At 44.4% G+C, this 15589-nt stretch overlaps 1 protein-coding gene across 4 annotated transcripts in view; it reads left to right on the top strand.

Moving 5' to 3' along the window:
- Window positions 1-15589, top strand: part of SRGAP3 (SLIT-ROBO Rho GTPase activating protein 3) — a 263835-nt gene that overhangs the window by 194829 nt on the left and 53417 nt on the right. For all 4 annotated transcript variants that reach the window (XM_030569715.1, XM_030569712.1, XM_030569713.1 and 1 more), the window contains exons 5-6: window positions 7346-7531; window positions 9173-9301. In XM_030569715.1, coding sequence (XP_030425575.1) covers window positions 7346-7531; window positions 9173-9301 — 315 coding nt within the window. The remainder of the gene's footprint in view (window positions 1-7345; window positions 7532-9172; window positions 9302-15589) is intronic.

The raw sequence follows: 15589 nt of genomic DNA on the forward strand, positions 1-15589 counted from the left end.
CACAAACTTCTTCAGTTTGGAAAGAATAAATGGTATAAAAATGATTCTTTTGTGCTGTTTTGGAGATTTTCAGAGGCGGTACAAACTGGACGTGGAACATTCATTTGGAAAGCACTGTGCTGTGTGTACTCTCCCAGCAATCATTTGTATTCTTGCTGCTCAGGAGTGGGAGATGATATGCAAAGCGCAATAAGCAGAGCTGATCCTGCCGTGAAGTTCCAGTCCTGTAGCCCCTGTTCTCCTCCAATCCTGTCTGCGCACCAGGCTGAAGTGGGAGTAAAACATGGTGGGAAAAGAAGATGTTTAAGCAAAATAGTTATGATCATTAGCAAACATGACCGTGAAAAGGGGGTAAAGTGACGAGGCTGCGGTGGGAGTAGGTTTATGTTCTATGATGCTCTGTGGTAAGGCATTTTCCTTTTTAAATCAGTCTTTTTTGCACAACAAACGCGAGACCTGAATTAAAGCCCATTCAAGTCAATAGAGTCTAGCTGACCACAGCAGTCTTTGGATCAAGCCCATGCTTGAGCACCATGGTAGGTACAGAAGCTCCAACACAGGTGACAAATAGTCATGCTGAAAGTTGCTGTTTGGGCACGGCAGTATCCAGGTCCAATGAACACTTCACAACCTGGGGACAAAAAGCTGGTTATATTTAAAATGCTGACTGGGCCAGGGTTTCACTGTCAGACCTTCTTGTTACATTAGCTAAATGCAGTTGTGCTTGTTTGGGTCTCTGGAAATGCCTGGGAGCCCACTCTTGTTATAGCCAGATATTGCCTGAAGTGCAGCCATTCCATTCGGCTTTTCCTCTGTGTATTCGACAAAAAGAAGCAGGGTTGGGGGCAGGGTGGCAGAGGAAGGGTTGTATGAAAGCCCAGCAAGTCTTTCTTTCCCATTGGCGTATGTAGCATAGGAGGTGTCTGGTTGGTTTGTTTTCTGTGACTTTTTTTAGGAAAACTGCAGTTGCAAACACACATGGGAAGTTATGGGCTTTGTGAAATAACCCAGGACAGGGCAGAAATGGGACTCAAACCTGCCCTCCACTTTTCTTTCCATTCTTCTTAAATTATAAATCAGAGATGGCATGTTTCTGGGGGACTGGATAAGGCATTTGAAGCTCATTTAGAGGCTATGTTTATGCTTGGCTGGGAAAAAGATCTTATGTTTCAGCCAAACCTCTTCCAAGCAAAACACTAGGTTCTTTTTGACAGCCACAGCTGTGGAAAATGCTGTGTGTTTTCTTCACAGGGGCTTGTGCAGACTTCCTTTTTATTCTGCTTTTGCTTTCTGTGGATGCACACTCCTTGCAATTCACTCTTTTGCCCCCGCCTTCCTCCCCGGCAATAATGGTTTCTTGTAGCTTCCATCCAAAAACATAACTTGACCCAGCTTTGTTCAAAACCCAGTCAGCAGCGTACCTGACTCAGGTAGTGGGTTTGTTACAGGCAAGCTGGGAGTTGCCCAAGCTCACACAGCGAGTCAGTGACAGAGCTAGGAATTGAGTGTAGAGGTGAAATGCTGATCTTACTGACAGTGGGAGTTCTCCTGACTCCAAGGCCTGGGGCTGAATCCCAGGACCATCGTTTTCCTCAAAATGTAGGAAACATTTTTATGCCTCTGCTGACAACTCAGCTGACATTTAAAAGCAACCTTTTGCCCATGTTAAAACTCAGTTCAGAGGACATCATTTTGGTTGAACTATATTTGCTTTTAATTGAGTCAGGAGGATCGGTTTGCCAGCAGGAATTGATTATTACTTGACTTATCTCTTGTTCAGACAAAAGCTCTCTTTCCCCCGCACCCTCCTCCAGGTACTCTTCTTTCTGCCCACGTAAAAGATTGTTATCCTTTGACGTTATAGATTTGTATTGCAAAGAGTTGGTGTTTTCTTGGACGGGGAATATAAAAGGGGCTTTGGTTTGGAGAAAAGGCTCATTTAAAGAGGTGTCTATAGCCATTATGGAGAGCATGAAAGCTGATTTATTTTGTTGTAATAATTATGTTGGGCCAAATTGCCACTTACGTGGTTTATTGCTGTCTATGGGGCAAGAAGATTCTGAGAGCATAGACTCATGGAACCTGATTGTTCTGTCTGGCCGGTCTGCAAGGGAATGGAAGGCTATAAGTAGGGCCCTAATAAATTCATGGCCATGAAAAATGCGTCACGGACCGTGGAATCTGGTCTTCCCACTGCTCTCCAGCTTCCCAGCTCTGAAGGCAGCGCCGCCACCAGCAGCAGTGCAGAAATAAGGGTAGCAGTACCACAACTCCCCGCCAACTCCTCTTTGGGTCAGGATCCCTGCAATTACCACATCGTAAAATTTCAGATTTAAATAGCAGAAATCATGAAATTTATTATTTTTAAAATCCTCTGGCTGTGAAGTTGACTAAAATTGATTGTGAATTTGGTAGGGCCCTAGCTATAAGGTGATATAGTTGTACTACCTCCTGGCTTGCCTCCAATGGTCCCCATGGTAATGGCAAGTATTGTTGCCCCAAGTTCCCATTGGTATGGGTCGGATGTTGCATATTGCTATGGGGGAACCAGTGTGATGCAAGAGACCATCCCTAGTTTGCTGTAAGGATCCTCACAGGGTTCTTGTGGGATGGAGACAGTGCCATGGGGTAGTTGTCACCTCCCTATCCCTCCAGAGCCTGAGCCTCTTGGAGCACCCTTAGAGGAACTTCAGCCATATTGCATGGGAAGGGAGGCCTGTTCTTTGGCACTCCATCTACCCTGATCTATAGCCTCCATTTAGTTACTAGTGTGTTATGGAGCAGTGAAATATGCCCTGTTATGTCTTTGTGCAGTTAGGAAGCTAGAACAGTACATTGCCAATGAAAAGCAAATGCCATGTTTACTCTGCAGTCTCACAGAAGTGTGCTGGTAGCAAAGCCCAAAGCCATGGCAGATCTCAAAGGCCAGAAAGATCATATTTAGCACATGTCCCTTAGGGTTTGGTTTGGATTCCAGCAGCCATCTGAAGAGCCAGTTATATAACAAGGTGTGCTTTAGGCCAAAGCTGTCCCTCCGCTCCAGTTTTAGCCAGGGATACAGGGTCATTTCTCTCTGGAAAATCAGTGACTGAGAAAGAAAGTCCTTGTAAGTTTATTTTCTTTAACGTTGCCTAAAGGGTGAAGGGATATGGGCAGGGATAAACTGTCTGTGCTAATCTGCAGGAATATCAGGCTGTAGTTTGGTATCCCCCAACGATTCCTCTTCCCAACCCCAGCCCCGAGTCAGACAATTATAAAGGGCTCTTTAATCACAGACAAGGGCTGGTGAGCTACATTCTGTCATTTTCTCCCTTCTCTTTCACTCTACTTCCTTGTTCAAAGGATGCTAAAAAAAAATGCTTATCACAAAAAATTTAGTAGATCAACTTGAGCAGTGTGGGCCATTTCCTAAGCTGGAATAAATCAGTGTGGCTCCGTTGATGTCAGTTGCACTACATTAATTTACATCAGCTGAGGATCTGGCCCTGTGTTCGCCTGGGCTGATTAAAAGCACGGGGAGCTAAAGAACTGCCCAGCCTGACAAGAACCTCAAGGAAACACAGGGATAAATGCCCAGAAAGGGGGACACCATCAAAAAGCAGACATTAGTGCAGGATCAAAGACCTAGATTTCAAAATGCCTAGTGATTTTAGGTGCCTAGCTTGAGATGCCTTTAAAGGGACCTGATTTTCTGAAAACCAGGCCCTCTGTGTCCAAACTCTACCCCAAGTCACTAGTAAAAATTGTGGCCAACATCTTTGCTGAGGTAGATATCCTGGGCAACGTCCAGACCTCATTGAAGTCAATGATCGTCTTGCCATTGACTTCAGTGGGGCTAGGATTTCAAACCTTGAGTCCAGCTGCTTTATGGAAAGCTTAACAGGGGGAAAGGGAGAGAATGCAGGGACTGGACGGGAGAGTGGTGAATGTGGCTGTGAAGGGAGGGCTCCGTCTGGTCATGAGGGGGTAGCTGAGAGGCAGCCAGCTCTCCGCTTACAGATTCAGAGAAAAAAGGAGCTGGCCTGCAAAAACGTGTATTCGTGTTACAGATCCCCTTGCTGGCTCCTTACCTTACAGGAAAAGTCGGGTAGAATGTAATTGAAAATGAAAAGTTTCTTTTAACCAGCCTGTAGAATTTAATACAGAATGATCTTCCAGCGGCGGTTCACAAACTCCTCAACACAAACCCATTCCCTTGTCACCTCCATTCTTTCCGATCCAGCCTCTCTCCAGTGCACCCGATTTACCAAGGGTCTCCCTTACTTTTAGACTTACATGTGCCGATAGCCCTTGCAGACTGGTGTCCTCTGGCTGTCTACCAACTACGGGTGTGACGATGCAGAGTCAAGGGGAAGCTTAATTCGTGTTAATGGTGGGAATGTTTCCCCATGTCACATGTGATCCTGTTAGGTGCTGAATGCTTTTCTGAGAGCAGCTGAGCCCATCAGGTTATGTCTACACTGCATGTGGGAGTGAGCCTGCCAGCCTGGGTCCAGAGACTCCCATTAGCGAACTAAAAACAGTAGTGTAGACATTTGTCATAATATAATTCCCAATTCTGAACCTTAGCGTCCAAAATATGGGTACTAGCATGAATTCCCCTAAGCTTAATTACCAGCTTAGATCCTGTAGTGCTGCCACCAATCAGAACTTAGAGTAGAGTGCCTGATAAACTCTGGTCTCCCCCAAAACCTTCCTTGGGGACCCCCAAGACCCAAATTCCTTGAGTCTCACAACAAAGGGGAATAAACCATTTCCCTTCCCCCTCCTCCCCTCCAGGTGTTCCCTCCCTGGGCTCTTGGAGAGATATACAGATTCAAGCTCCATGAATCTAAAACAAAGGGATTCCCCCTTCTCCCCTCCCTCCCTGTTAACTACAGACTCAATTCCCTTAAGCCTCAACAAGGGGGAAAAATCAGACAGGTCTTAAAAGCAAAACTTTTAATAAAAAGAAAGAAAGAGAAAAAAAAAGGTAAAAGGTTTATCTCAGCAATTTAGATGGTAAAAAGTTACAGGGTCTGTCAGCTTATAGAAACTAGAAAGAAGCCTCCCCCCTAGCAAGATACAATTTAAAATACTTCCAGCAAATTACATATTTGCAAATAAAGAAGCAATCAAAAGACTATAACCACCTTTCTTACTAAATTACTCACTATTCTGAATATATAAGAGACTGTAGCAGGGAGATTGGCAAGAAGCCTGGTTGCACGTCCTGTCCCTTTCAGGACCCAGAGAGAACAAAGCAAAACCCAAAAAACACAAACAAAGGCTTCCCTCCACCGAGATTTGAAAGGATCTTGTCTCCTGATTGGTCCCCTGGTCATGTGTTTGGTTCCCTGTTTGTTAACCCTTTACAGGTAAAAGAGACATTAACCCTTAACTATCTGTTTATGACAACATTGCAGCTCAGAGTGGTGCTCATGCGCTCAAGTCGGGGGTGGGGTGGGGCTGGGCCTGAGAGCCCAAGCTGCAACGTCAAAGCAATGTCTATACGGCTATTTTTAATGCACCGGCGTGAGCCCCTTTAGCACAAGTCTGTGGACCCAGGCTGGGAGGCTGGCTCCAAGATGCAGTTTCGATGTACCCCAAGTTCCATTGAAGCCAATGGGATGTGAGGTTTTGCACCTTCCAGAATTGAGCCCTTGGCATTCCCTTCTCTGATAGTTTGGTTGCATCCTATATTTTATTGCCAAGATCATACTGTAATACTCCGTGCTTCGCAGGTGGAGAGCTTTGCTGGTCTGTCTTCAGTTTGGAGGGTTTGGTGCCGTTGCAGCATTGGGTTTGAGGTGCAGAAAGGGAGAGGTGTCCGGATCTTTGCCTTTGCACCTGGGGGCTGTGGGTCTGCTCTCCATCCTTGTGTTAGGAGGTGCTCAGAGCTCCTTTAAGTCCCATTTGAAAACCTTACTTCTCAAAGCCATCAGCATGGCAGAATGAGTTTGGTCTTTGTATCTAGTGTTCTGTTAGCTGCTTGCTCACTGTGGTAAATGTCATCATCCGTGCATGGTCCCTGGGAGGTCAGACTGGTTCTGAATAATGCCCTTTGAGGAGGGCTTCAGAAAAATCCTTAAACCTTTAGAAAGTGGCATCAGCGTGGGTCTGTTTGTCCGTCTGTCTCCCCTGCGCTCTGGGGCTGGCAGGGGCTCCTTGCTCCTGTTCCACCTAGGGAGCTGGCCACTCAAAAGCTGGTGAGGAGAAAGGGGATAGCTCCATAGCACTGCCCCAAGGGGAGCAATGTAAAGGCTGGGGTGAAGCACACACCCACACGTAAAGGAAGAGATTGTGCTGGCGTGAGGCAAAATCTTCCCCAGTGCTGCTCCTGGGGCCATGTAGTTCCACACGGCACCCTGCGCAGAGCAGTGGCATAACAGCCAGAATCTGGCCCTTAGTGATTAGCCGTATTTCACAGCCCCATTGACAGCAGTGTCCAGACCGTTAACATGTAATTCTGCTCTGCAGAGACAAATTCAGCATCTCTGGCCTTGTCAAGGCCACGTAAAATAAAACATCTGAGTCCTGGAGCGGATGATGCAGGGACAGTGCGACTGAAGGCATAAAGAAAGAGGAACAGATAGGTTTTTCTTGCTAACACTATTAAAATGCTCACACTGTGCCCTCTGATCTTTTAATTTTTAAAAATGTGATTGTCGAAGTGAAACAGCTGTAGATGTTTCCCTTGGGGGACGCAAACACCACGCGACCTGAGCCGCTCTAGTTCCTAGTGGGATGGGCGTCCATGTTGTCAAATCCACCATTGTATTTGATGCCAGATAAGGCACCAATTGGAATGGGCATTGGAGATCAAACTCTGTTTCACTCTGATGCAGCACCTCTGCACATTGGCAGGGTGGTGGAGGGTTACGTTTGCCTCTGCCCAAGTTGCTCCTGTTTCTATGGCTAGAGAATTTGAGCCTGGTTCTCAATTACTCGGTTCCTACACTTGGGAAGAGGAGGGTTGGGCCCAAGGTGGTATCAAGCTATCTTTGTGCTCCCCATATCCTGGGGCCATGCAAGGGCCTGCCTGCCCGCAGCTCAGAGCTGCTGTAAGCTATGTCCTGTTTCCTTGTGGCTCTGAACAGCAGAGAAGCTGGAGTGCAGTGCTCTCTGGCCATGCTCTAACGCTGGGGGATAGGGGCAGGGACGGTGTAGAGTTCTGTCCTGGCTCTGGAGATGTTCTGTTTAAGGGTTAGTCTCAGTGGCTGACCCCAGTCCCCTTTAAGGAGTGTTATCAAACAGCCTTAGCATAACTGAGAATCCAGCCCATGGTCTCTCGGGCTCTCCAGCCTGCACTGTGCACAAACACTAACACAAAGTGTGGGAGACTCATTACTGTCTGTCTCTTCAGGTGATGAAAACCTACCACATGTACCACGCGGAAAGCATCAGCGCTGAGAGCAAGCTGAAGGAAGCAGAAAAGCAGGAGGAAAAGCAGTTCAACAAGTCTGGGGACATCAGTGTCAACTTGCTGCGGCACGAGGACAGGCCTCAGCGCCGGAGCTCCGTCAAGAAGATTGAGAAGATGAAGGAGAAGGTAGGTGGGAGGAATAATGAGCCTCCTGCATGGCTGACCGCTCGACTGCTGATTGGACGCAGTAGTGGATGCCAGCTACATGTGTACTGGGCTAGGTGTGCAGACAAAAGTCTATCTGTGGCAAAGGTTTCGGCTCCAGCATTCACCACTCTCGTGCAACCCTTTCTGCGGCCTTTGAAGAGATCCGGGAGGGAGTCTCCTGCTAGTTCAATGCTTGTGTATAGTTCACGAAGAGCAGTCTGGGGATGCTATTAAAAAGTCTCTTTATTGCTTGTTAGTAATGGAGATGTGCCAAAGTCAGTAGGCAGCAAGGGTTTGATTCAAAGTCAGGCTGTGACCTTTTAGCAGAAAACGGGGTCTGGGGAACATCATGCAGTACACATCCACAGAGAGGATGAAATACGTAGTTAAAGTCTGATGTGGCCAACCATTAAATATTGCACAGTGCCTCAGCATGGAGGGAGAGTTGAAAAGGGCAGTTGAAAGGGCCTCCAAAAAGCAATGACTTTGAAAACAAACACAACAAAAAAGGTTGAGGCAGCCAGCACAAACTAGAGCAAATGAAATGCTTATACAGGAGCTAGTCAGACTGTGGCCAGTGGGTCCAACTGATATTTTTAATCACACACAATCTAGGATCTGAGAGATTTTGCTGACTGCTGAGGGAGGGAGCGTAGCAGTAAATCTAGACTGCCATGGTAATGCTCTGTCAGATGGACAGAGAGGACACCATGCAGGGGAGGGTTATGGTCAGCTTGCAGACTGTATTTCACTGCTTCGTTTTTCATCTCCCAAATCTGTTCTTGTAACGATGAACAGTAGATATCCCAGGATTCATTAGATCAAAGACTTGAAGAAGAGGCTCACATACTCTTTCCACTGGTCTGTGAGCTGATGGGGCTCTGAAGAAAAATGCAGCCCTTACTACTGGCAGAACCCATTACCTCTTTCTTCTCCAGGCCACCAAAAACCTTGCATTCTGCAGACTCACGGGAACTCCAAATATTGTCATTCGGGCACTTTTTCTGATTTTCTTTTTTTGTGAAAAAGAAAAGTAGCCTCCCTGGCCAGGAAACCGTTAGTTAGATGTGTGTTTACCCAGCTGTGTATGTTGCACTGAAATATAAGATAGCAGAAAGCCCCTTGCAAGGGTCAGGCATTCTTGTTTAACTTCTTCATTGGAGACCATCCTGAACAAATGCTCTGAACTTGTAGGGGTTTGAATTCTGGATTCCCTTCTGAATTTTGCAGCTTGAGCCTTTGGGCCAGATTCCAGGGCCAGATGCAACTCAACTGTATAAATCTAGAGTGATTCCAGATATACATCAGTGTAACTGAGTAGAATTTGGCCCTCTAATCTTGACTGATGCCATATCTTCCATGCATGTGCAAATAAGAGAACTGTGCTCTGAATGCATTATGTATATTCAAGTTGAATGCACTTGCTGTGCTGTTGAATGTATCAGGTATGTTCAGATGGATTCACTTGTTGTACTGGTAAAGATATATGCTGCGTCCTACTAACGGGGTGTTGTACGTGAGACCAGCACAGCAGTGCACTGTGGAAGACTTGTAGCAAGAGGAAATGTGAACCTCCTGGATAACTTACTTGTGCTTTTTCATTCTATTTTGCTTTTTCAGAGGCAAGCCAAATATTCTGAAAACAAGCTGAAGTGCACTAAAGCCAGGAACGATTATCTGCTGAACCTGGCAGCCACAAATGCAGCCGTCAGTAAATACTACATCCACGATGTCTCTGACCTCATTGATGTAAGTGGTCCTTCTCTTTGAATGCATCCGCCCCTCTTCCTGTTGGCAAGTAAGCAGCCGAGTACTAGACACTGATCCTGCAGCTCACCCTGGTGTGCGCTGTGGTAATAAAGGGGAGTTGGTTGGCATTTTGAACTGTGGCTAACCTGTAGGTCTTTTGCAAACATTACCGTTTTTTTCTCAGCACTCCCCACCACATTATACAAGAGTAATGACAGAAGCCCAGTAGTCATTATATGGGAGTTGCCCTTCAATATATTTCATAGAGGCCACATGAAAGCAAAGTCATTGATTCATTTTTACTCAACATTTAAACCTCCTACCTCAACAGTTGACAAAATACAGATTTTTTTTTTTTTTGGTAACTATCAATACATATAAATGAGAGCAGGGCATGAGTCAGTCCTCCAAGATGCAAACACCACAAATGTAGACGTTTGGATTTGGAGCCAGGTCTGAACTTAGTGGTCCAGGGCTATCTCTAAGATAAATCTACCAAGTACATATTATTTTAACGCTCACGGCATCTTTTACTTCATCACACAAGAATCTCAAGATTTTGGCTTCAGTGTGCCACGGTTATGGCTTCAGTAGAAATTTCCAGAGAAATATTTGTGTCTGGATTGGCATCTTCCTATAGCCTGTGGTGGTGGCCTCATATAAAATGGCTAGAATACGCTATCACATGTATATGGAGGTGTACAAGGGCATAAACGGTTACAGTGGAATTCACCTCAGTGCAAGAGGGCCTGGAAAAGATACTGTGCATCACATATAAACTTTTTAATAAGGAGCTTAAGTGATGGATTGGGTCTTATATGGACCTTTTGAGGTTGGGTGAATTTCACCCCTAATGCAGGAACATGATATGGTTGAATGTTTTATAAAAAGCTTTAGCATAAAACTAGGCAAACTTTTATTTAAAACAGAAATGAGTACTGAGATTGTCTGCTGAATTTCTTCATCCCCTGTTACAGACTAGATGGTGATAGTGGTCTCATCTGGCCTATCTAAAAATCTGTTTTTAAAATGGATGAAAGAGAAACCTCTTGAAAATTAGGCATCTCAAATGGTTCTTTATTATGGAAGTTAGACATTGAAGAACCTAATTGTCCTCACTAAATCCATAGCACAATATCCATTGATTTCAGTGAGAGCAGGTTTGGGCCATGTGTCCCTGCCCTACCAGTTCAGCATTGTTCCCCATTATAGGCCGCAAACACCTATGATTGGGCCCAGATCCCAATTCAGAAAAGTGCTTGAGTAGGTGCTTGAGTCTTATGCTTTCCTGAATTGAAGTCCTAGTGCTTGCAGTTGTGAACAGCCCCACTGCAGTCATTACTCATGGATGCAAGCCCAGTAGTAAGGATCAGACCTTATGTATTTGCTTATGTTTCATGCTGTGTACTTTTAAGTGATTCAAGAAATGGTACTTCTGTCACTTCCTTTGGGAAGTAATATCACAGCTTCGTAGTTCTTACCATAAGGAATTTCCTCCTGCTAGTCAGTTTTAACTTGCTTAAATTGCAGCAATGGCCATATAAATAACACTGATCTATCTGTGTGTGCTAAGTATTTTTCCTGGTTTAAATGTCACTAAAATGCATTATTTAAAAAACCATGGGAGTGTTAATCTATAGATCATATTTATTGGTTTAGTTAGTAATTTAAAGGGAGGTTTGAGGTAAGACCTACAGGAATTTCAAGATCTTAGTTTGATAGAAATGTTATTGGGTACAATCTTCGAAGCTCTTTTTCCTCTTGGTTATGTTTATTCATATTGAAAACAAACAAACAAAACCCCCATGCCAATGGAAACAGACGAACAAAAGGATATGAAGCTGCCTTACTGATTTGCCCTTTGGTGTGGTGTTTTGTTTTTTTTTAGTGAGAGTGCCTTTTGTTTTCCTGGAGAGTTGCTGAATTCCAGTTTAGCTCTAGTTGTTTTTATGTTGTTCCTCCCAAGTTTATTTCCTTGCTGACACTTCCATTGGAGTCAGCGGATGGCTTTTTTTTCCTCACTCCAGGAATCCCTTCAGGGGACTATAACTAAAACATCTTTGACTCTGTACAACTATATGCGCCTAATTATATATTCTGATTGCCAAAGAAAACAAAGTATTGTTAAGGATGCATGAGCTGTTCGTGGGTGTCCTAATTTCAGATCCCCCAGGAGAAGAGCAGTTTATCTGAACAGGCTTTTGTTCAAATCCAGTGTGTTTCACAGGAGCACTGGAGGGGAGCTTTCCGTACACTCCAGAATAAAGGGATCCCATTCACTTCACCACACAATAAAGGCAGTGAAAAGAAAGAGATATTTTTCATGCTTGTCCAGTACTAGCAACAGCAGGACTTTCAACCCCATGTGTGTAACTGATGCAAGAAAAAACTGGGTGCTGTGTGTTATTGTTACAGTTACAGATTTGGATCTGGATTTCCATCGTTATCTCAATCTATAGTTGGTAAAGCGAACGAGCGCGCACACACATGAATCATTTCATCCACCACTTAAATGTAGCCACTTATGGGGTGGAGATCAGCTGTTATTTAACAGCATGGGGCTGTGCTGCACAACTGCGTTGTATAAGAAAAGTGAAATGCTCTCGATGTAGAGAGCCAGCACAAAGCCTGTGCACCCTAATTTGAAGGGCATACGTGGAGCTTGAGTGGTGCATAGCCTTCAGGCTTGGCCTCTCTGCCGGGATGAGTTTTGCCTGAAGAGAGGAAGAATACCATGTGGAAGTGAGAATTAAATCTGAGCAAAGGGCCTAAGAGCAGACTGACATTCTTGAAAGGACTTAGGCTTGATGTATTGCAGTTATGATTATACTTCTAACTGCTCCACCCAGCATCACCAAGAGTGATGATTAATGATGTAAAGGGTTTTCTTTCTAGAACATAATAGGGGTTATAGAAGGGCTTCTACTGGCAGTTCATATCCAGCACAAATTGCCATTTAGAGTTTTATGACTTGTACGCATGTCTGAACCATCAGATCACTGGAGCTGAAATTTAGCAGCATCTTAAAAAATAAATAAAATCCTGGATGGGTAAATGTCATCTATTAGGCCCAGCCTGTACATTTCTCATGTTATCGGCACCAAAGCAGAATCACAACTATAATGTCAGCTAAAGAGTTATCTCCATTTTGGTGAGATACAGGGTCTCAGCTGCTTGGTGAAAGTGGAGTTCTTTTGGAGCATTGGATTGTAATGAGGAAATTAAAACTTGATCAGAGTAGTCATGAATTAGCACACATGACTGTCCCTTGTTTTGTCTCAAGTGGATTTTGCTCCATCCTTCCTGATGGGGGTAGGGATTTAGAACATACAGAAAGGCATGTTGTTAGACTTTCATTTAAAGAGTGTCCTTGGGCAAATTCCTCAGAAAAAGCATGGATGTATTTTAGAACTCTTGGGTTCTTTTTTTGGTTCTGTTACTGATTCCTTGCATGATCTGGATTAACCTCTGATGATAAAATGTGATAACACTATTGATGCACCTTTGCTGGGGTTTATGGAAAGCATTTGGAGGTAGTCAGATGAAATATGTCGTAGGACTTAGGAGGTGGTAATATGTGGAAATACGAGTGCGTATGTCCTTGCTGGATCTCCTCTGTATCCTGCTGAAATGGCATCTAGATATTAAAGTGATGAGTGTGTTTGTCATATCTAAGACAGACAGCTAGATAGATAGGTAAAGGGGCAGTATTCTTAACAACCTGCCATTCAGAAAAATGAGGACATCAGACAGTTTCATGTCGCACTCTGTTGCCGAGTTGTATGGGCACTTGAAAACTTAGCTGATGGCATTGCCATTTGTCACACAGTCAAATAATGCCTAGTCAAGCAGGGAAACAGAGATGCCAGTCAAAGTTATAGTGCTAAAAGTCCTCAAGCAAAGCGATTTTGTTTCCATCAAAGCAAGATGTTTGGTGTTGCCAATATGTCAAGAGAGCACAGGTCCGAAAAAGAAGAGAAATAAAAGATACTCTAGCTGGGGCACAGGAACAGGAAAACAGTTTCTTTCTCCTCCTGTGGCAAGAGTTTAAAAGCAGCGTGTGGAAGATGTAGGATGAGGAGCTATTGCTGAGGCCTGTCATCGGAGAAATTAGAGTAGTGGTCTCCCTCCTTAACGCGGGACTAAGGTCTAGTGGTTAGAGCAGCAGATGGCTAGCATTAGGACTCCTGGGTTTTATTCTCAAAATTGTAACGGATTCATTCTGTGACTTTGAACAGAGCTTGATTTTGCAACATGGCCTTTCATTTTGCAGGGCCCAATCATTGCACCCCAGTTAATTGTGTGCACCAGTGGTAGCTCTGAATCAGGAAGTTAAATATGGAGGCCACAAATTTATAAGCATAGGCTAGGTGCCTAAATCCACATATAGGCTCCTAACTAAAAATGAGCCTGAGGTTCAGAGGTGCTGAAGTCACCAGGAGATAGATGCTCAGTTCCTCTGAAAATCAGCCCATTTTTATTTAGGCACCCAGGGTAAGCATTTACAGCCAAAATTGCCATCATTTCTACCCACCGTTAATTGCCTGGGCATAACTGTGCCTACAAAATCAGAAGCCAGGTCCCTCTATCTCATTGGGCTTTATTTCCCCCCATGTTTATATGGGGATATTATCTCCCAGATGGCAGATCCTCATCTGGTTTAATCAGTCTGACTCTATTGACTTTACTGGAGAGGCCCCCAGTTACACAAGCTGAGGTTCTATCAGAGAGCATATTTGTCCCCTAATCCCTCTATTTTTCTGTGGTTGGCATTGTTCTTTCCAAATACTATGACACCCTGTTGTACCTCTGCCCACAGCTTCAAGAGATCTTCCTGGCTTTCCCCTCTTCCCAGGAATCTCACAAAAAAATCACTGCTTCCAGGTTGAATCAGAAACCTACAAACGATGGGAAAAGAGAAGAGATGCAAATCATAGCGGCCCAGGTTCTGATCTCAGCTACCCAGGGTATATCAAGAATTACTTGGATTTACACCAGTGAAGCTGAGATCAGAACTGGATCCAACTTGATTTTTCTTCTGGTTTTTTTCATTTGAAGGAAGTGACACTTGGCCTCAGCATTTTATTTCCGGTGTGAAAAGGCCTTTCAGCTCTTCTGAGTCCCAGCGCCCTACTTAGTTTGCTGGCCTGTATCTCTGTCAAATATCAGACATCCTGATGCCAGACTGAGAACCAGGAATGGTTGGTCATGGGTACTGTATGCAAAGTGCAGCTGTAAGAGAGCTGTAAAAGCAGCAAAGAATCCTGTGGCACCTTATAGACTAACAGACGTTTTGGAGCATGAGCTTTCATGGGTGAATTCCCACTTCGTCAGGAAGTGGGTATTCACCCACAAAAGCTCATGCTCCAAAACATCTGTTAGTCTATAAGGTGCCACAGGATTCTTTGCTGCTTTTACAGATCCAGACTAACACGTCTACCCCTCTGATACTTTGAGAGCTGTCACACATAGCTTTTCTGTAACTCAGAAGTAGCCCTCTCTGAGTTGCAGGTGCCTTCACTTCAGCTTGATATACTGCATGTATCCAACTAAGAGATCTCATTGCTTCAGGGAGTTTCAAATAAAGTCAACAGCATAGCAATAAAAAGAATAAACAGCGTCTATCACGGGGAATTAGACTTTCTCAAAAGACTCAGTGCAGTTCTTGACAGCCTTTACTTCCCAGCCTGCTGTGTCCGTATTATTCAGTTTCCCGCTGAGGAGGCAATTCTGCAGTGCCGCTGGCAATCCCAGCACCTGATCCAGTCACTTCCTCTGCCACTGGGAGTGGGAGAGGAAAATTTCTTCATTTTTCTTTCTCTCAGGAAAAAAAAAAGACTTTGCCAGGCGGTACTAGAGAGAAACCTTCCTCTCCACTCCAGTCACTGAATGCCAGTTTAGGGAGCTGTGTACTGAGGAAATATATACACTGCGAGACTGTACAACTATGAGTATTCATTCACAATGAAAAAAGTAAACAGTAAGGCATGTATCCTGCATCATTCTATACACACAATGAATGGTTGTGAAGGACTTTTTTCTTTTTGAAGAAAAAAAGCTAGTCTCTACATTCAGATCATGTTTTGAAGCTTATCTAACCGAAGTAGCAATGGGTGCCAGAGTTCGCAGAGAGCCTGAAACAATAGCCCTGAAGTATGAAGTGCCCATTCTTTTCAGAGGGCACTAGCTCCGATGGTAAGGGTGAAACTTTAAATGACAATGTTAACTATTTTGCTATAAGAAAGGCGAAGAAGGATCATATTATGAAGGTCCACCGCAACATTTCCC

This window comes from Gopherus evgoodei, chromosome 7, assembly GCF_007399415.2.
Source record: "Gopherus evgoodei ecotype Sinaloan lineage chromosome 7, rGopEvg1_v1.p, whole genome shotgun sequence".
In the NCBI taxonomy this organism is placed as follows: domain Eukaryota; kingdom Metazoa; phylum Chordata; order Testudines; family Testudinidae; genus Gopherus; species Gopherus evgoodei.